General features: G+C 33.2%; 3 protein-coding genes across 3 annotated transcripts in view; 1 reads left to right on the plus strand and 2 right to left on the minus strand.

Annotated features, from left to right (window-relative positions):
* Positions 1 to 2,122: 2,122 nt before the first annotated feature.
* LOC141844362 (luminal-binding protein 2-like) lies at positions 2,123 to 5,182 on the plus strand (the record flags this gene model as incomplete). The annotated part of the gene is given in 7 exon segments (XM_074732412.1): positions 2,123 to 2,346; positions 2,423 to 2,637; positions 2,720 to 2,962; positions 3,452 to 3,931; positions 4,016 to 4,170; positions 4,284 to 4,366; positions 4,449 to 5,182. Coding segments are annotated over 7 exon segments (1,902 nt in total), but the record flags the coding sequence as incomplete, so codon positions are not given.
* Positions 5,183 to 6,611: 1,429 nt separating this feature from the next.
* Positions 6,612 to 10,499, minus strand: LOC141844364 (serine carboxypeptidase-like). The gene is made up of 9 exons (XM_074732416.1): positions 10,162 to 10,499; positions 9,753 to 9,921; positions 9,307 to 9,426; positions 8,568 to 8,711; positions 8,306 to 8,456; positions 7,862 to 7,950; positions 7,524 to 7,782; positions 7,066 to 7,199; positions 6,612 to 6,942 (listed from the first exon to the last, which is right to left on the minus strand). The coding sequence occupies exons 1-9, from the start codon at positions 10,497 to 10,499 to the stop codon at positions 6,820 to 6,822; spliced, it is 1,527 nt and encodes a 508-aa protein (XP_074588517.1). The 3' UTR covers positions 6,612 to 6,819.
* A 2,723-nt stretch (positions 10,500 to 13,222) lies between these two features.
* The window catches only part of LOC141844363 (dihydroxy-acid dehydratase, chloroplastic), a 75,419-nt gene continuing 67,521 nt past the window's right edge, over positions 13,223 to 21,120 (minus strand). Inside the window, exons 13-14 of the mRNA XM_074732415.1 lie at positions 13,657 to 13,815; positions 13,223 to 13,538 (exon numbers count right to left, since the gene is read on the minus strand). Of these exons, the coding sequence (XP_074588516.1) occupies positions 13,488 to 13,538; positions 13,657 to 13,815 (210 nt within the window). The 3' untranslated portion in view covers positions 13,223 to 13,487. The remainder of the gene's footprint in view (positions 13,539 to 13,656; positions 13,816 to 21,120) is intronic.

The following is a 21,120-nucleotide window of genomic DNA, read 5'->3' on the forward strand; positions in this document are numbered from 1 at the left end:
TCTCTGATTTTTTGTTTCTGAGCCTTGGTCCTGGTGAAAGGATGTGCTGATCTGATCTGGGGTCCATTTGGGCTTGTCTTAAATCCAGATCCGTTAGATATACGATGTCGTGCTAGGATCTGGTGCGAGGGGAGTGAATGTTTGCATTGTGTTTTGTTTTTTAGTTTTATTTAGAATCGTGCAAAAATATGATCCTATGATTGTTCTTGGTGATGAGTTTTGTTGGAATAATGGTTGTTGGCTATGGATAGAGATTCTGGCCTTTCCAGATATGATACATGGCCGTTTTGAATAACCCATACTGCATGGAATTGAACTTTGTCATCGACGTTAATGCTTATTAATTTGCAAACTGACATCTATATGCAGATTATTTTTCTTAAAAACAAAAGAAGATACTATTCCATGCTCGAATGCTCTACGTGAAAATGTTTTGCTCTTCTCTCTTGGTGAATGTTTTTTTCCCATTCTTACAAACAATTAGTTGAAATGGGGTATTTGATTCAATAATTATAGATGTACTCTTATTAACGGATTTGTATCTATCATTTTAGATCCCATGAAGCTACATAGGAGGTGAGAAGAGATAGGGTTGGAAATGAACAATAACTTTCTTATATTTCAATAGTAAAAGAATATATAAATTAAACAATCTTGAACACTAGTAAGCTTGTCCTTTAACGTTCATAAATAAAGTTCATGAACAATTTATGAATAAACTTATTCATTAATTTGTATAAAATTTAATTGTATATATATATATATTTATTTATTTATTTAATTTTTATTTAAATACATAAAATATTGGTAATTAATAAAAATTTAAAGTTAATTCATAATATCTTAAGAATAAGAAAATAATATAAGTTTCATGTATTAGATAAATATATAATTTATCAACAACATTGTTAGTTTAGCTCAATAAAAAAACTCAGCTAGAGTTTTATAAGATTTTTTTAATAAATAAGCTTGGACAAGGTCAATAAGTAAATAAATAATATTGAACATAGTTAAATTAGGTTCGGCTCATTTACACCTCTAAGAAGAGATGTATGCACAACCATATTGTTAAAAGTAATATGCATTTCGGTTAAGCCTCCTTCTCTATCCAATGCATTTTTGTTTACATTAGATTGAATTTGACAAATTATGTTTGTGAACAAGCTCAATCTTTGTATCAGAAAGAGTTGTTGACTTTATGAAAAATATAATTTTTTTAATTTTGACAAAATAAACATGTGACCTCCTGTATTAATATTTCTGGATAAAGCTCATGAACAATTAACAAACAAACTTATTTACAAGTTTTTTAAAACTATTTTCTATTTTCATTTTTTATTTAACTCTTTCATACATGTATAAAAGATTCTAGTGTTTACATTTGTAGTAGATAGTGTTTATATTTGCTTTATGTTCTTTTACAAATTCTGTCATTTTAAGTTATCTAACAGAGCTTGGTAAAAACTCAAGCACTAGTAGAGTTTGATAAGCTTTTTAATAAACAATAACATTTGAGCTTGATTGAACTTAGCTTGCTGTGGGTTTTCTCTATTGAATAGCTTGAACAATGTTGAGCTTGGTTTGACTTAGTTACAAGCCTACTTATCATTGCTGGATATGTCTATAGCGTGTCTTGATAAGCTTTTAAATAAACAAGCTTGAATATGTAACTTTGAGCTTGATCCAGCTTTGCTCACTTTGGTTTTTCTCTAATAAATAGCTTGAACAATGATGAGCTTGGCTCAGCTCAGTTATAAGCTTATTTATCATTGTTGGAGATGCCCATGTCTTGTCAAAAATATTTTTCTCATTTTAAAATATCATAGTTACACCTAATTGCACAAGTATAATAATAGCAAGTGACCAATTGATCTAAATGTTGCAAAATATCGTTGATTTTTAAAGAAAATAAAATTTCTTTTTTTTTTTATTATTTTGAATGTGGTGAGTCCTTTTCTTGAGTTGCCAGTCTAGTGTTTGTTTTTTTTTTTGTCATCGAGGTAATTGAATCAGTTTCTTGAATTTGCAAGAATGTTTGTCTATGGCCGTGGCTAATTACTTTAACTGTTTTTTTTCAGGGTCTTTGTTTGCATTCTCGGTTGCTAAAGAAGAAGCCACCAAGTTGGGAACTGTTATTGGGATTGATCTTGGGACCACCTACTCTTGTGTTGGTGTCTACAAGAATGGACATGTGGAGATCATAGCCAATGACCAAGGAAACCGCATTACACCATCTTGGGTTGCTTTCACTGATACTGAGAGATTGATTGGTGAGGCTGCAAAGAATCTGGCAGCAGTAAACCCAGAAAGAACCATCTTTGACGTCAAGAGACTTATTGGAAGAAAGTGAGTTTACTCTTTGACAGCTTGCTCAGTTGTTTGGATATATTTCATTTGGTACTTAAACATTTCCTATATACAGATTTGAGGATAAAGAAGTTCAGAGGGACATGAAACTTGTCCCATACAAAATTGTTAACAAAGACGGCAAGCCTTATATCCAAGTCAAGATCCAGGATGGAGAAGTTAAAGTTTTCAGTCCTGAGGAAATAAGTGCCATGATTTTGACTAAGATGAAGGAGACAGCAGAAGCTTTCCTTGGAAAGAAAATTAAGGATGCTGTGGTTACTGTTCCTGGTATAGAATGTTTTAGATTATTCCTTCACTTTAAATTTATCCCATGAGATAATTCTCATTTTTCATCATTTTCATGTACCAGCTTATTTCAATGATGCTCAAAGACAGGCAACCAAAGATGCTGGCATAATCGCTGGCTTGAATGTGGCCAGAATAATCAATGAACCAACAGCTGCTGCCATAGCATATGGTCTGGACAAGAAGGGTGGTGAGAAAAATATTCTTGTTTTTGACCTTGGCGGTGGCACATTCGATGTTAGCATCTTGACAATTGATAATGGAGTTTTTGAAGTTCTGGCAACAAATGGTGATACTCATCTGGGAGGTAATGTGTTTGGCCGAGACTTCTAGTTTCTTATCTAGGAGATCAATCTCCAATATTGGCTTTGAGAGTGCAAATAGCCAATTTACTGGTAACAATATGAACGTACTAACGAATTTTCACTGCTTAGTCTATCTGGCTTAGCTAACACAACATTTTATAACAGAAATATGGCATATAGTAACCACTAAACATCTTGCATTCAGTATGTGGTTAACCTGTGAATTACATGCAATTATTTTTGATAAGATTGCAAATTCATTTTTAAGAATCCAAAAGCTTTTTCAACTTAGAAAGTATCATGACCCTTTTTTGTCTTCACTAGTTTGTTATATTCATGTGTGATAATTCTTTTGCTACAAATTTGAGGTTGCTAGTCTAGTAGTTGTTTCCAATAAATGATAAGCTAGTTCTTTTAGTGGTTCTCTAGTTAGGAGATGGTCGCTTAGCTTGACATTATGCATTATTTGAACTCATTGTTTTACTTCACAGGAGAGGACTTTGATCAGCGAATAATGGAGTATTTTATTAAATTGATTAAGAAGAAGCATGGAAAGGACATCAGCAAGGACAATCGTGCTCTTGGGAAGTTAAGGAGAGAGAGCGAACGTGCCAAGAGAGCTTTGAGTAACCAGCACCAAGTTCGCGTTGAGATTGAATCACTTTATGATGGCTTGGATTTCTCAGAGCCTCTAACTCGTGCCCGTTTTGAGGAATTGAATAATGATTTATTCAGAAAGACAATGGGACCCGTGAAGAAAGCCATGGAAGATGCAGGGTTGGAGAAGCATCAGATTGATGAGATTGTTCTTGTCGGTGGTAGCACTAGGATTCCAAAGGTGCAACAACTCCTGAAGGATTACTTTGATGGCAAAGAACCGAACAAGGGAGTTAACCCAGATGAGGCTGTCGCATATGGTGCAGCTGTACAAGGAAGCATTCTTAGCGGTGAAGGGGGCGAAGAAACTAAAGGTACAGTCATTGACGATGTAGACTATTTTTCATGTGCCTGCTTACATATTCAAATTCTTAATAGTGTCGATCTTTTGTGTTCAGACATTCTTCTTCTGGATGTTGCTCCTCTTACCCTTGGTATTGAAACTGTTGGCGGAGTGATGACTAAGTTGATTCCAAGGAACACTGTCATCCCAACCAAGAAATCTCAAGTTTTCACTACTTACCAAGATCAACAGACTACAGTCTCCATCCAGGTACCAATGATTTCTTCTCAACCTTGACTATTCCCTTCACTTCTCTTTCTACCTTCAGTCTGTGCCATTTTTTTGTGACAACTTAGTAATTCTGGATTGGGAATGCATTGTAGGTTTTCGAAGGTGAGAGGAGTCTCACTAAAGATTGCAGACTGCTTGGGAAGTTTGATTTATCTGGAATTCCACCAGCACCAAGGTTTTTCTTCGTACTGCTGTTCTTATTTCGTTCCCACCTTTCAAATTTCTTGCCGCTAACATAATCTACCATGCAACAACAGAGGCACTCCTCAAATTGAAGTCACCTTCGAGGTTGATGCAAATGGTATTCTAAATGTGAAGGCAGAAGATAAGGGCACTGGCAAGTCTGAGAAGATCACCATCACCAATGAGAAGGGTCGCCTCAGCCAGGAAGAGATTGACCGAATGGTCCGGGAGGCGGAGGAGTTTGCTGAGGAGGACAAGAAGGTGAAAGAAAAGATTGATGCTCGGAACCAGTTGGAGACCTATGTTTACAACATGAAGAACACTATCAACGACAAAGACAAGCTTGCTGACAAACTTGAGAGCGAAGAGAAAGAGAAGATAGAGACGGCCGTCAAGGATGCACTCGAGTGGCTCGATGACAACCAGAGCGCAGAGAAAGAGGACTATGATGAAAAGCTCAAGGAGGTGGAAGCTGTTTGCAACCCCATCATTTCTGCAGTGTATCAAAGATCTGGTGGTGCACCGGGGGGTGGTGCTGATGACGCAGATGATGATGACTCACATGATGAGCTTTGAGCTGTAAGAGGAGACCAGACAGTCATTCATCGAAGGGATGGGCGGAGAGCCATTTGACGTGAAGAACTCGGTTTCGTTTTTGGTAATTCTATGCTAAGCTCGTAGGGTTTACTGATGAAGCAGGGAGATACATCTCCATGCTTGGCTTTTTGTGTTTGGGTCTAAAACAGACGTATTTGTTAGTTAACCAAACATCTCGTCTCGACTTGGAACTCAGGATTTTCATGGAGCAGCTTCGCATTGCCAATTTGTACGCCCCTAGGGTTTTTAGTTAATATTTCAATAATAATAAATATTGTTATTTGAGTTTAAACGGGGGATTAAAAAATGTTGAATGATTTTTTTTTCTAAAAGTCTTTAGTGGGTGTTTCAACTACCAGAAACTGAAATATTCTTCTTGATGCTTTAGGAGGGCTTTAGTATACCAGAATGATTTCATTTATCATAAGAACAACATTCTTTGATTGTATTCTCATTTGAAAGTGATTTAAATTTATTTTTTTGGTATTGATTCATAGTAGCTATAATAAATCTGGATTGATTGAAATCAATTAAAGATTATTATATATTATATATTATCTTCGGATAAAGTATTGTTTGGATAAAGTATTGTAGAAATGTAAGAAATTAAAAATTATAAATTATTAGATGTTCGTCCCCGGGGATAAAATGAAACCCACGGTTCGATCCCCAATTTTCGTATACTTCCTATAAGCATACTTAATCTTGGTGGTCGGTTTTGAGAATTTTTTAAAACTGGGTACATTTTTTTTTTCATACTTAATTTTTTAAAATTTTAAAAGGTACATCTTTGATTTTTATCACAAACATACTCACATTTAATTTCTAAAATGCATATATGACTTTTAAAAATTTCATACAAAAGTTATTGATGATCTTAATTTTTTTTTAAAAAATAGTCATTAAATTAATGATCATTTAAATTTATTTATTTTTTTAATTTTGGAACTTTAATAGTTTTTTAAAAATACAAAAAGAAAATTAATAAAAATTAAAATTAAAAGACGTTAATAAAAGGAAAAAATATTTTTATTTTTATCTTTTTTAATAGTCAATTACAAGAAAAAAAGAATAAAATTTTAAAAGAAAATTTTAAAAATTACTTTGATACTGTTTTAGTGAAAGCATCAAAGTATTAATAAGCATTATCATCTTAATGTAATTTTTATTAGAGTATCTTTACTTTAATGATTCAAAGATGGAATATGAATAAATTTGATCCAATAAGTTACTTTCATTCTTTTGAATTTTATCATACTCATAAACTCTTGATTCATGATGTCTATCCGTTTAGAAAAATTATCATAAATTAACTCATGATAAAAAATTATCATGAATATGTTATTCGACTCTTTTTTTATAATTTATATAAATACTTTATCAAACATTATCATCTAACTCGTCCAACTCATTCCCGATCAACCTATCTAGCTCAATCAATTCGATTAAACTAATTAAATATATTATTTGAACATGAATATATTAGAAATAGAGCAAGAGTTATCTCAGGAGGTTATACAATAACAATCAAATCTTATTCCATACGAAATTATAAAGAATACAAATAGTTATTCTCATAAACCAAAGGAACAATCAATCTCTTCAACGAAAATGGACGTAAAAAAAAAAAAGACTTTGTGAACAACTTCTTAAGGTTGTACCAGCTGCTCTAATCTAGTTGGATTTTATTTTGTCTCAAACACCAAATGTGGAAAATGCCAATCAATATTTCAGTTCATACAACATAATTTTACTGTTTTAAAGAAAAGATGAACAATAAAACTTTTTAGCATTTGGCATATGTACAATCACCAGTTATCATGATCTACCAAAGCATGTGTAGGATCATTACATTGCTCCATGCAGACTTGAATCAGGAGAATCAACAAGTTGCCCATGAGTCCACCTCCTCAACATCTCCAATGCCGCCTTTGGCTGGTCCATTGGAACCATATGCCCTGCATCATGAACCTGTGGCAAGCATGACAAGTTAAGCGACGGCATGAAGTGTGCCAAGTATGAACAAAGTCCATCCGGTGAAACCGGTTCGAGAATGTGGGTAAAGAGATCAATCAGAACAAGCATGGAACATACCTTGAGGAAACTCAGAGGTCCATGGGTTTTCAAAATGCCAGATTCAGCACCATCCAACAAAAATGGCACCTCAGGTGAAGATGCAAACTCTTGACGGCCAGACCATTCCATGTTATGAACCCATCTTGAATTTCCTACTCAAATGAGCATGTAAAGAAGTTAAATAATGAAGAGCAATACTCATTTAAAGGTGAAGTTTTGAGGAAATCATGCAGATTTCTCTTGCTCTCACATAAATACTTTGAATAATACCAAAAAACTCATCGATGATTCTTTACCAGCAAAATTTGGTTTCGGGAGGTTTTAAATATCTTTTCAGCTCTTACATACACTGATATTTAACCAACTATTCATAGTTCTTTTTCATTTTATTTATTTTTTTGGAATAGACAACAATTTGGGTCTAAGCTGCAATTCATTGTACTTGCACAACTAAAGACAAACTAGCAGAGCCTTACCGAGCCAATTGCAGATTAAATCATATTCACCGGCGTACACAAGGAGCTTAATGCCATCCTCCAGAAGAGCAGGAATACCTACTTCCAAGTTCCTCATCCAGTCTGTCATCATGGCTTGATACACAGTAGTACTACATGAGACAAATTCTATGTCTCCAACTCCAAGGGCATCTCTAACGGACTTCTCGTTAAGGAACTTCTCCATGTTAGAGAAATCATAACATAGGCTTCCTTCACATTGCTTCCTAATGTCGTAATACTACATAAATTTTGTGAAGTGAAGTTAGCACACTTGCTTTCAGCATTAAAATTTAGTCAATTCGTTGCAATTTACTCACATTAACTTGGCCGATAAGCTTCATGATTGAGTTGAATATAGAATTGCAAACTACATATGAAGCTAAGCAGGAAGTTGTCCCAGATGTACCTGATAGATTAGATAGATCACCATCAATACCTTCACATTCGAAAAGCATACAGACATGGAAACTTGAGGATTTGTAGTGCTAACTTGCTGGGTTATAAATACAAATGACAGTACATAATGAAAATACTTCTGGAGTTAGGCTAATAGTAACATCAATTTACAAATGGTATTCACTTTGAAAATAGCTTGTGATTTGATACGATGGGGATAAATGAGATGCAACGCAAGTTGAGTTCAATTTTTTTTTTTAAAAAAAAACAATATTGTGAATGTTCAATCCAAAAGTGAAATATTGCTTCTAGAGGTAACTGAATAAATATTTCAAAATCTTAAAATGCAGGATAGGAATAGTTACCACAAAGTTTAATTGCTAGTTGGCATGCAGGATAGATCTTGTTGATCCGATCATAGTCCGATTTATGTATCAAACCATTATCTAATGCATAATCTGTGTATGCTTTGTATTGTATTTCAGGGTCAGTAAGCCCATTGCCAATAGCAAAGCCCTGCCATATTGTTCGTTCAGTCAGAAGTTTGTGAAAGAAGATAGGTGTGCAATGAACAAGACCTAAACTATTTTTCCTGAAAGACAAGACCTAAACTTAAAAGTGAACCACCTTCAAGTTAATGTGAATGCCTTCACTGGCCTTGTTTCCACGGTGAATTCGGCTTGCAAGAGCAGGGATATAGTGTCCAGCATATGATTCTCCAGTTATATAAAAGTCATTGTTCACATATTCAGGGTGCTCCTTAAAGAAAACCTGAGATCATAAAGTGACATAACTAATATTAACTTCCAGAAAGAAAACCTGAGATCATTAAGTGATAATCGATATTAACTTCCAGACAAGATAGAGATCATAGAGATGACAGATTATGATATCGAAGTGGAAATAAATTATAATAAATCATAAAATCATGTGTCTTGTAGTTGTAATTGATAGTTTCTTTCAGTGTCCAATCACTTCTATTGATTCAATAGGATTGATCATTTATTTTAATAAAGACTAGTATTAATTGAAAGAACAATCAAACTGCACGGAATGTCAGTAACTACTAGGTTGATGATTCTAGATAAAGGATCACAAATTTCTGGTTCCGAGTCATATTATTGTCCTATTTGACAAGGAAAATCTAAAATGTCGACCATATATAATACTTGAATGCTATGTTTTCTCTTTTCCTTCAAAATGTATGTTTGAAATAAAAGTATTAAAGAATTCTCCTGAATTCCTCTACTTCAAAGTTTTTGGATGAGAAAAAGGACTGAGAATCATATGCCACAAAACAGCTTAACTCTTGTATTTGTCTTATTATGATGAATTCTACAAATGTTTTCGAGTACAACTTGAGTACCTGAAGAAAATCATATAGGTCATTGCTGACTCCAGCCTCATCATGTCGAATGTCACGTTTGTCTGTGGTATAACTGAAACCAGTTCCAGTTGGTTGATCAACATATAAAAGGTTGGATACCTGTAAAATTGATCATCAAAACAAATAAAATAACAAACAGAAAGAAACCATCCATCTTTGTAATGTTATAAGGTGTTCAACTGGAGATATGAAATGAGTTTTGGGATATTGCAGCTTATATATTTCTTGTTGCAACTTTACTTTTAGGCATAGAGTATTTGGGATTAAAGGTGCTGGCTCGAGAAATTTTCGCAAGACATAAACCAGTTGAATATGATTGCCTCTAAAGCATAATAGAAAATAAAGAATGGAATTTATGTGACAACCCACAAAGAACACATAGAAATGCTTAACCAAGTAATTACAAGGTGAAAAGGAAACCATACCTTATCCCACCCAAAGTCATTCCATACAAGTGACATGTTTTTGGCTACACTAAATGGACCATTCTCGTAGAAAATGGCCAATTCACTACTGCAACCAGGCCCTCCAGTCAACCAGATAACAACCGGATCGTCCTTGTGATGCCTCGATTCAAAGAACAGGTAGAACATTCTACAGAAGATCGATCAAAAGAATCATTAGGACATTATCGTATCGGAGATCAGGAAGAACCGGAGCACAATGAAAAGCAATGCCCCAAATCTTAGAAAACTCGTAAAAAAAATCACGGATTTACTAATGCATTACACAACACTTTAAAACATCCCAACTTCGCATCAAAAATCAAACTGGATCCGAAACGAACAGCAAAAACCCTCAGGGCAAAGGGGAAAGAGAAAAAAAAAACCTCACCTTGCGGCGTGAGAATGCGGGAGAGCGTAGTAGCCAGCGTGGTGGCCGAGCTCGTCCACGGACGGATCCTCAGAAGACAATCCCGGCAGGCTGAACCGCTTCTCCACGAGTCTCCCGGGGGCGACCTCGCTGCCGCCAGGACGACGACCTCCGAGGGCGGAACTCTCTTTCGGGAGGAGGTTGAAAGCGCGGATAAGCCTCTCGGCCTGCGGCCCCGGGAAGCTGGCGTGCGAGGGCAAATCGAGCTCTTGAGGCATCGCCAAAGCCGCATCGGCGAGGGCGAAGGAAGGGAAGCCCGATGCGACAAAAAGGGCCAAGAAGAGGAAGAAAGGAGCCATCTTTGCTGAGGAGGAAGGCAATGCGAAAGGGGAATTTATAGGGAGAGAAGGATCTGAGCTGTGGAGGCGTATGTTGGAGAAGCCATTGCTTGCAGGAAAACTCTCGCCTTTTCTTCCTTCCTCAATTTATCAGTCGTCCCGCGAGAAGCGGACCCAAGTTTAAACACTATTTTTATTTTTATTTTTATTTTATTTTATTTTATTTTAATAATTATATTATAGACAAAAATCAAAATCATCACTTTTTTTATTCGAATAGTCCCTCTTTTTTCATTAATCATCCAAACTTTTTATTACCCAAATTATCCCTCTTTACACCAGCCTATCCGGATCTTTATAGCAGCTGGGCAAGTCAAGCCGAGCTAAATTTTATGATGTCCAAATATGTTTGATAAAGTAATCGACTTAGATCAAGTCAAGTTTAAAATAAATTAAATTGTTGAAATAGTTGTTCAAGCTTACTTGATTGCTTTTACAAGCTTGAGGTTAGTTCAAGCTTGGCTTGAGCTTAATTCATTTAGATATTATCAAATTTTTAATTTAAATTTATTTGATTGTTTAATTTTTTTAATAATTTTAACTTTATTTGTTTGATTATTAAACTTGATAATATAAAAGGTTATTTGTTCATTTTGAAAGTTTTTTTATTTATTATGTTTATTTATTTACTATGTTGATAAAAATTTGATTGAAGGAGATGATTCATAATTTCATAATTTTTATTCATGAATATTAACGAGTTGAACACATATGAATTCAATCTTATTCATTTAATTTAATAAATTATTTAAATTTATTACTTTATGTATATTGAACGAGTATAAATAAATTCTTATCAAACTTGTTCATAAATAATTTATAAGTGATATAATGTGTGCATTGATGAGATCCTATTCAACTCTAGTTAAATACTGGTCAATAGTATGATTTATAATTGTCCTCATGGTAAAAAATAAGATGAACTTGTTAGATAACAAAGAGTAAAAATCTCACTCAAGATATATTATATTAGGAGAGTTTGATTAGTTCATATATAACAAATAGGATGGGACCCCCCCCCCCCCCCCCCCCCTCCTTTTTTTTTTTGATAATTATACTGTTTTCAATAAAAAAAAAAAGGGTGCAATTTTTTATGTTTTATTTTTGAGGAGCGGTTGAGTGTGCTTATTAAATTTTCATTTAATTATTTATCACTGCATTGCACGCTAAGGCAACCTCAAATCTCCTTGGGTATATCCTTTGTAGATTAAGGGAAATAAAGCTAAATTAAGCGAATCTGAAAACAATTTTTCAAGCTAAATTAATGGAAATTAAGGGTTGAAATCCGTATAATAACATTTTATAGAGAAGTTTAATATTAATAAATTTACAATCAATGTGTTTCATTTTGAATTACATTTTGTTTTGTTTATTTTTTTACCTTGCAAAAGACTTTTTCCATCCAAGGTTATCTCTCCTTTAATTTTAAATTTTCCTCATTAAGCCTAATTATAAGTTGATTTGCAAATAAATTATAGTATTATTTAATGAAAATCAATTTTTAAAAAAGTACTTTCTATTCTTAAATAATTATATTGGATCTCTTGTATCTTGATTTTATTTAAATTAACAAACTTAATTTATTAATCAACTTAATAGTTGAAAAAAATAATAATAAGAGGTCATACAAGCTGATTTAAATGAATATGATAAATAATATATATGACAACTTATGATGCAAGATGGTTTAAATGCAGATTTAGTCCGTTCAAAAAGTGAGATATCTGAATTAATAAAAAAATATATAATGATTTAAATGAATCCATACATATAAATGTGATAAATAAAATATATAAATTTATTTATAAATTAAACTATGAGTTATTTTTAATATGATTTACTTTATGCATGATGCTCAATTGAGAGGGGTTTAAAAATCTAAACTTTATTAAAAATTTATATCGTAATGGAAACATTCTATGTAATTTTAACCATTATGCAATTTTAAATATCAACTTATGGAGGTGCAAAGAATCCCTAATTTAGTTATCTTTGTAAAATCAAACCATCGATATCATTAGTTTGTGTAGCAATATCGCCTTTGAGACATGATTGAATTGATTAACAAATTTGCTGAAGTGGACAATAATCGAATCTCAGTGAAGTTGAAACACTACCCTCCCTGTAGTGGTCAACTGTAACTTCCCGATTTACCTCACAGATGATCGTAAGACCAACCGTGTAAGACGATTGGATTGGCAGATTCTACTTTTGCGGAAGTATAGCAATATCAAAGTAATAAAATATGCAATGGGAAAAGAAGAAAAACAATGCTAACATAAAGATTTAGCATGACTTATAATAAAGTTCATACCAAATATTATACAAGCATGAGTGCACTTTAAAGATTGAAGAGATCTAGAGACATGCATCTCGATTCAAACTACTAATTAGGCATCTCTCTAAATGAATTTATTTATATAAAGTACGAGAGATTTTACTCTAATTTTACCGTAGGGAATGATTATAAAGCACAATGGTGAGAAATAAAGTTGGCAATTGAGAACTTTGAGCAAGAAAGGAAGGCTTGAAGCGAGTGTTTTTGGTGTAAGAGTGTTGTGGACAATTAAAAACCAATAATTGTGGAGCAAAAAACATTCCAAAGAGACATTTAGTCATGTTACTAGAACTTTAGCACAAGGAATTTAGTTTCATGAAACTAGTACATAACTTAGCACAAGGAATTTAGTTTCATCTATCAATGCATAGAGTGCTTGCTGGATCTTACAGATGATCCACCAGCACAAAACTGAATTCTATCTCACATTATTTCAAACTTGAACATTTTGAGACCCAAAAGCAAATATTTATTTTTCAAGAATCAAATTGACAGAGCTAAAACAAGATCCAAAATGTGCACAATCTCACTACAAAATCTGAGGATGCAAGACATATCTTGGAAGGTAACTTGCTAGGTTGAATTGTAGACACAAAGGGTAAACGAGATCTTTACTCATCTGTTACACATCCTCGCGAGGCAGATTGCACATTCTTGATGTACTGCAACCAAAGACAATCGGTAAGGGGTAAATCTAAAATATTAAGGAAACAGGGGCTGACCGAACCAATATCACAACTTCCAACTCTAAAAGTTTAAACAATCCTGAATCTACAATACCTTGTGGAGAATTCCTCGGGTTGCTTTCAGAGGTGGTGGAGTCCAAATTTTCCTTCTCTCAGCTAACTGTTCCTCGGTCAAATGAACATCCATTCTTCGTTTCACCACGTCGATTGTGATTATATCTCCGTTTTGGATGAGACCAATTGGGCCACCTTCCTGAAATGAGTACATCTCTTAGGAATCAAACAGTAGCAAAGTATAATCAATTAATGATGTGTTTGTATGGATGACAGGAAAGGCTACTTCATTCCCTATCAGCTATGATGCAATAGCTATTCCTGTGCTTGTTTGGCAACACCAATGATGAGGAAAAATAATTTCAATGGATTTGTGATTCCCCCCAAGTCCAGCTAAACAATTCCTCACATTATCCCTCCAAATTTAATTCTTAGGTTATCAGAAATTCTTTTACATGAAAATACCCTCGAGTTAAGCCCTAAGCCCTTGCTATGCTCAACTCCTTCAAGCGACATAATACTATCATCTTCCCCTGATAACCCAAGTCCACCAAATAGACTGCAGGACTTCTCTTCCTCCATGCAAAAATCTGACTCTACTCCACAGAATTCTGACAAGTTTTCACTTCTAACTCGACCCTCATCTTCCCTCCCTAGTGCCAATTCCAATCTTCCCTCTCCTTGGAGTCTTATTCTCCCGCTCCAACAGTTTGGCAGGCAGCCAGTCTTTCTCTCATGCGAACCACTTCTAGATCTTCGGTTATAGAAACAACACACTTCCAATTCCAAATAGCCACTTGAATCTGGCATGGAGCACATAACTTGCTTTCTTGCTCTTAAAATTTCTGAATGATAATTTTTTTTTATATTTTTGTCTAATGGGCTGTTAGAATCTTACAATTCACAATTTGTATCTTATGCAACATTATCATCCACATTTAAAATAATATGATTCTTACATATGAATTGAAAATGAAAAAAAAATCTGATGATTTAATTCAATTTAATTAAATTCAATACCATTCATACAAATCTTACATTATATGATTGTAAAAAGAGGGGAACCCCATTAAAAATTTAAATTTAATCAACTAAAAGAAAATTTAATCTATCAAGAAATTGAATTAAATCTAATATATTAGAAATTAAACCAAAGTCATTATATAAAAAAAAAGAAATCAAGAATTTCATATTATAGGATGAAAGTACAAAAGATCAAATATAGTGCAATCTCAAAGCCCTAATAATGACAAAGGAAAGCAAAATCTTATCAGACTGAGATAGAGTCCGTGATAGCCAACATAGGCTCGATAGCTAATAATGATTAAGAAAAAAAATCTAGCCACATATATAAATATAGTATGACAATAATTTAAAAGTTATACTTCAAAGTGTCTTTCGTTTTAAGGACAATGATTTTTTTATATTAAGCATTTGACAAAGAAATTTACTATTACTCGTTTCATTTCACTTTTAAATGGAATAAAATAAATAATAATTTGTAGATTGTCATAAATGGAATAAATAAAGCTATACATTTTTGTTATAAATCAACATTTATATATAGTTATGGGAGAGCTCTGTTATGTTGTTATATTAAACTGACAGTATGCACTTCTTAATATTGTCATACATTTACAGCAGATGCTTTTATCATAATTCCATGGGTGTACTACTTCCACACTTTATTAGTCAAATTGCAGTGACCAGTAGCTTTATGGGAATCTTGTACTGATTGCTTAGTCTTATGGCTACTTAGCTGATCAATAAGAGGGAATAGGGGAGGGAGACAAGAAGGAAATAGACCATCAGTAACTGCAATGTCTAACCACTTTCATTGTTTAATTTTTAAAAATTTTAAACAATCTCTCTTTAATCCACCAATACAGTTGCCTTATCAAGCAATTTAATCAAAAGATTATATTAGATGTGTACTTGAGTCTGTCTCTATGGCTACTTCCACTACTATTCAGCTACTATTGTGTTTATGTCTACTTTAAAGATACTAGCAATAATATAAGTACATATTTGCAGTTATGGCTCATTTGGGATCAATCTCACGTATTGAATGGAAAATTGGTGTTGCTTTAAATTTACGGTGGTAGACTGGGAAGATTTTAGGAATTATGGTTGTTGCGTTATTGTTGCATGACTATAAACCTCATTTAAGATCATATACTTCAGATTTTTTTTTCTTTTCTTTTACTTGGGCCAAAAGTGGCGATATCAAATTGATAAGAATTATTATCTTACTAGTCCCCTCTACATATGTTTATTTATTCATCAATATAAATTATAAAAAATGCCTAGAATTAACTTATATTTACATTCAGGTCCTTAAGTCCATAACCAATTCTCTCAAGTTGGTGAGGTTAAACAATATTGTGAAAAACACAGCATAATAAGATATATTGAATTATAGAACCACATAGAAAATTTAGTTAGTAAATATTCTAGTTGATCATTAGAATTGAGAAATGAGATTACAATTTCATTGGACTGCATCTTCTCTCTAATAAAATCTTAATCAATCTCTATATTTTTGGGCTACTCATGGAATAGTGAATTAGAGCCTATATGCATAGATGCTTAATCATCACAGTACGTACAACTTAGGGGCTACGGCTACCAACTCAATTATCAAAAGTTAAATCTAAATGACCACACATGTTGCTATGATGATGCCCGATATTCTGCTCTGCGCCAGACTTACCTAAAATAATTAATTCACTCTTCCAAGAAATTAGATTACCTCTCAGGAGCATACAGTAGCATGATATCATTGTTTATCTATGGGAAAACCTGCCCAAACAACTTCAATATGCCCCACAAGTGAAATATGACCTTGGCCCTGAACTGATAAACCATTCTGCAGAGCATTCCAAAGGTATCATATAATTCTCAAGTTTGTCTCCAATGAACTAATTACTCATATTAACCACAAAAGAGATATAAGTCTTGTAACTGCGAGCTAATTTAATTTCCTTACTACTCTTCTGTACTTCCATACAAAGTTCAAAATCTCGAACCATGTTGAAGTTTCAATCTTTGACTAAAACCATATTGTTTTGGTATTGTGCCACTTAGCTTCAACCTCCAATTTGTCACTAACACCACAATAGCATCGGCATGATACTAGAACAGTATATTTCCAATCAAAGACTGAAACTGCAACACAGTTGGAGATTTGGAACCTTGGAGCCGAATGGTACCGAATTTTGATGATTTACCGGAATGATACATTTCGACTGTTTCGCCTGGCATAATACGAGATTTTAAACCATGAGTTGTTTCCCCTTATATGAAATTTTTAGTTGTTCACTTATTCTAGCTTGTTCTTGTGATACTTGTACTTTTTTTTATTGATACTTTCCTTTAAGTTGCTTCCCCTTATATGAAATTCTTAGTTGTTCACTAATCTGGCTTGTTCTTGTGATACTGATTGATAATGAATTGACTAGCGAGAAACTTTAAAAGTGATGAAGTCTAGGATAGTCCTTTAAGAAATCATAAAACCTATTGGGAGCACCAAGTAAAATAGTTGCAACTTATATTGAAACATCCAATGTGATGATGGTGAAAACTTTGAGCAACCATGTAAACTGACCTTCAGCCCCATGCTCTCGAGGACTTAGTTCATTAGGGAGTTACATGTATACTGGGACAAATGTCCATGCACTTGAGTGTGGATGTTTTAACCTCATGCGCCATGTGAGACATTTACCTATTTCTATGTCATTGCATTGGTAGGACAACAAATCACTCAAGTGATTGTGAGATTGTGGGACTGACTACTATGTTTCACCATAATGACGAGTTAAAATTGTAAAAAAAAAAAAAAGTATGATAAGAGAATAATGTGTTCAACTATTGTAAAGTGATAACCTTGAGAACAAATAATGTAAGCTTAAATATGGCAGTGCCTAATTGGTAAAACGTGGTAGTAACATAATGTTAACTTGATTAGCTGTTGATTGTTGATTCTTCTTGGATGGATTTTTCTCACTGATATAAATAATGAGATTCTTTCTTGACCTCACTTTGCATTTTGTTCTCACATACTAGAGTTTTTAGCCTCCAATTGTAGGTTGATTGCATGGTATTTTTGTGGCTCTCTAGAGATATGCATTTAGTTTAGTATTTTTTTCTCTAATTTAGTGTAGATCATGTGCGTGAGCAATGTCTTGGTGTGACTGAGTGGACATGGTAGGCCAAATGAACCAAGTGGTTTGACCGAATAATTATCTATATTAGAAAGACATTTTATTATTTTGAGCACCTTCCTTATCGATTATTAATAATATTCCTATAAACCAAATATATGAAAACATAACTTATCTAATGAATTTCATAAATAAGGAAGATACACAACGAATTGAGTGGTTCAGTTAGCTAAGTGGACCCAATGAGCCAAGTTAACCAAGCAAGCCAAGCAGACCAAACGAATTAAGCAGTTAATGATCCCAATTAGCTAAGCGGACCCAATGAGCCAAGTTAACCAAGCGAATTAAGCATAACATTATCTATTAATAGGAAGAACATTTTATGATTATGAAAACATCCATTGCAATTCTATGATTATGAACATATATGTCTATTACGATAGTAGAATACTCTTATAGACCAAATATAGGAATTTTATAGTCCAAACATAGGAATGAAAAAATGTTTTATCTATTCAATTTCATGCACAAATTAAGACAGATTCCTGTTCTTATTTCACTCCCTTACAATTTCATTTCCTAGGAACAAATATTCTATTCTATATAAATTTCATACCATTGACCAAATATAGCATTATTCTTCTCGTATGAAAAGGTCTACTCAATAAAATAGTGCCGCACTTAAGGAAATAGAGCATTAGTGTTGAGCTTGAATGATCTTTAGGCTTCACTTTGCTCATATTAAACCACTCTAAAACGTTTTCAATATACCTCTCCTTGGTAACTAAAATTTCTTGCTCTTGTCATGAATAATCTTTATGCAAGGATATCCTTAGTTGGACTTAAATACTTCATGGCAAGGGATTAATTGTTTTTAAAACTTTTTCAATTTTAGGAGCAGTGTGACCAACAATCAACATGCCATATACATGGAGAAAATGAATAACAAAATCATCATCATTTAGTATACAAACACACAATGGACTATACCTATTATAGGTTGAATGAGTCAAAAAAATTTATATTACTACTTGGGTGTCTACTTGAGCCTATAAAAGTTCTTAACTTGCAAACAAGATCTTTTTTACCTTTTCCTTTGAATCCTACAAGTTGCTCCACATAAATCTCATCTAAGTTGTTGGTGCAATTAGGCACCAAGTAATGAAGACAAATCACTTCGCGATTGTCTTGACACATTTATTGTAGGAGGAATTAAAAAGTCCAATAAAAGTTGATAGAAGTTTAAGTGAATCAAGATCAATCAAACTTTTAGCAAGAAAAGTCTTGTAGGTACAGTAGAGTTGTAAATCCCAACTAGTATTGGTAGATATAAAATTCTAGTAGGTCAAGTAGATCAGATACTAGATAGATAGTGTTTTGATCGTCAAAGGAAGACTAAATATTAGGTAGATGCAGTGTTAATAAGTCAAGGTGGACTAGATACCAATAAATCAATAAATAAGAAGTCCTAATAGGCTAAAGACAACTTGATACTAATCATGGAAAGTCCAGGAGGTAGGTGAACTCTTAACACGTTAGATGTGAGAGAGAACCTTGGGTGAGGGTAGTTAATTTTAGACGATGACTTGACTAAGAAATAAGTATTTTATGATCAAAATTAATATGTCACTTGACTAATTATAATTAATAATCGACTGTTCGAGTCAAGTCAACTAACATGTTTAATTGGTCAACTATTACTTCACATTTCATTGTAATTATTAAATAAATTATAATTTAAAGAAGTCCAAGTTTATTATCAACAATGGACTAATGGAATAGTTATTAGATGATTTAGTTTGAGATAAGAATAGTTTAAAGCAATTGATTGATGACCTAATTAATAGATGACATATTCGAGATTCAAGTAATTTAGTCATAATTTTATTAGACTAATCGATTATTCGATGATAAAATTTATTAGTGACAGTCAACTGAGAAAGGTATAGTAGTCTATTGATGGAATAATCATCGGACGATTCAGTTTGAGATAAAAATATTTTAAAGCAGTCAATTGATGACCTAATCAACAGATGATATTTTGACATCCAACTGATTCAATTACAATTTTATCCATAGTAGTTAACTGATGACAACCAACGACAATTAATCCAGATGTGAAATAGAAGATGTATTTGAATTGATATCAAAGTAGTTCAAATACAGTGAATCAATTAATTGTTAAGAGTTTTCAGTTGACTAGAAATTATTTTGAATTTGTAAATTCTAGAAAAGGCATTTCAACTAGAACATTCCACACAACTCTAAGTACTTCTACTATAATAATCTTCTAATGATAATTACGAATCGACTACATGAGGCAACTAATAGTTTTAGTCATTCGGCTCAATTGTTAATTCAAAATTTCATTGTAATAGTTAAAATATGATTTGAAAAAGTCATAGCCTATCATCAACAATCGACTAACAAAAGTATAACAAAATGATTGATAGAATAGTGGTCAAACAATTTAATTTCAGATAAGAATATTAAAAAAGTTGATTGTTGACCTATTCTTCTGCGAGAGGTGGAATCCGCCACCCTAGCTAGCGGCTTTATACGGTCGGACCCCATGATCATTTATGAGGAAGTAAATCAAGAGAAATTGTGCAGTTGATCATGACGGTGGAGAGTATTATCTCGATTTCGCTAAGATTCGAATCTTTATCTTCTTCTGTAATTTTACTCCGTCGTAACCAACTTAGTTATGTCCCGGGAGCGATTGTTGACCTATTCAATAGATAACATAGTGGAGATCTAAGTGATTCAGTTGTGATTTTATTTAGAGTAGTTGACTAGTTCATGTGAATTTTTTATTTTGCTCTATTTGTAAGCTTTTGTTTGGTTTTTGCATTTAACATTCTTGATCTTTTTCTATCACTTACTTCAATCGTAAATAATTTTTATAATGATTTTTCTTCCTCTAGAAGATTTTTAGGTGGAGAAAATTAATGGATTTACAGGGCTGATAGAAATAAAAATTAAGAAAATTTTTTGCAAGGAATTTTTTTTGCATTTATTTTATGGAAAGAATGGACTATTTATCATTTTCGTTGTTTACATATTATAAAATAACGGGCAGACAAATTTAAGAATCTATCTCGAATCATTTTTTGAATTTTTTTTCTATCTAAATTGGACGAAATAAAGTTTTCCTTTCTCACATATTTTTTATTTATATCGTGCTTACAATTGTTGAGGGTCCTATGTGATTATGTGATTGTCGATGGTTCTGTGCGGCCTCCTTAGATGGCTCAACGTAGTCGTGCGTGGCCGCCTTGGGCAGCTCTGCATAATGTCCTCAAACAACCCTACATGACCTTATGTGGTCGCCGGTCGCC

The sequence above is a fragment of the Curcuma longa genome, chromosome 13 (assembly GCF_044706935.1).
Source record: "Curcuma longa cultivar G26 ecotype Majalengka, Jawa Barat chromosome 13, ITB_CL_G26_1.1, whole genome shotgun sequence".
NCBI classification, from domain to species: Eukaryota; Viridiplantae; Streptophyta; class Magnoliopsida; order Zingiberales; family Zingiberaceae; genus Curcuma; species Curcuma longa.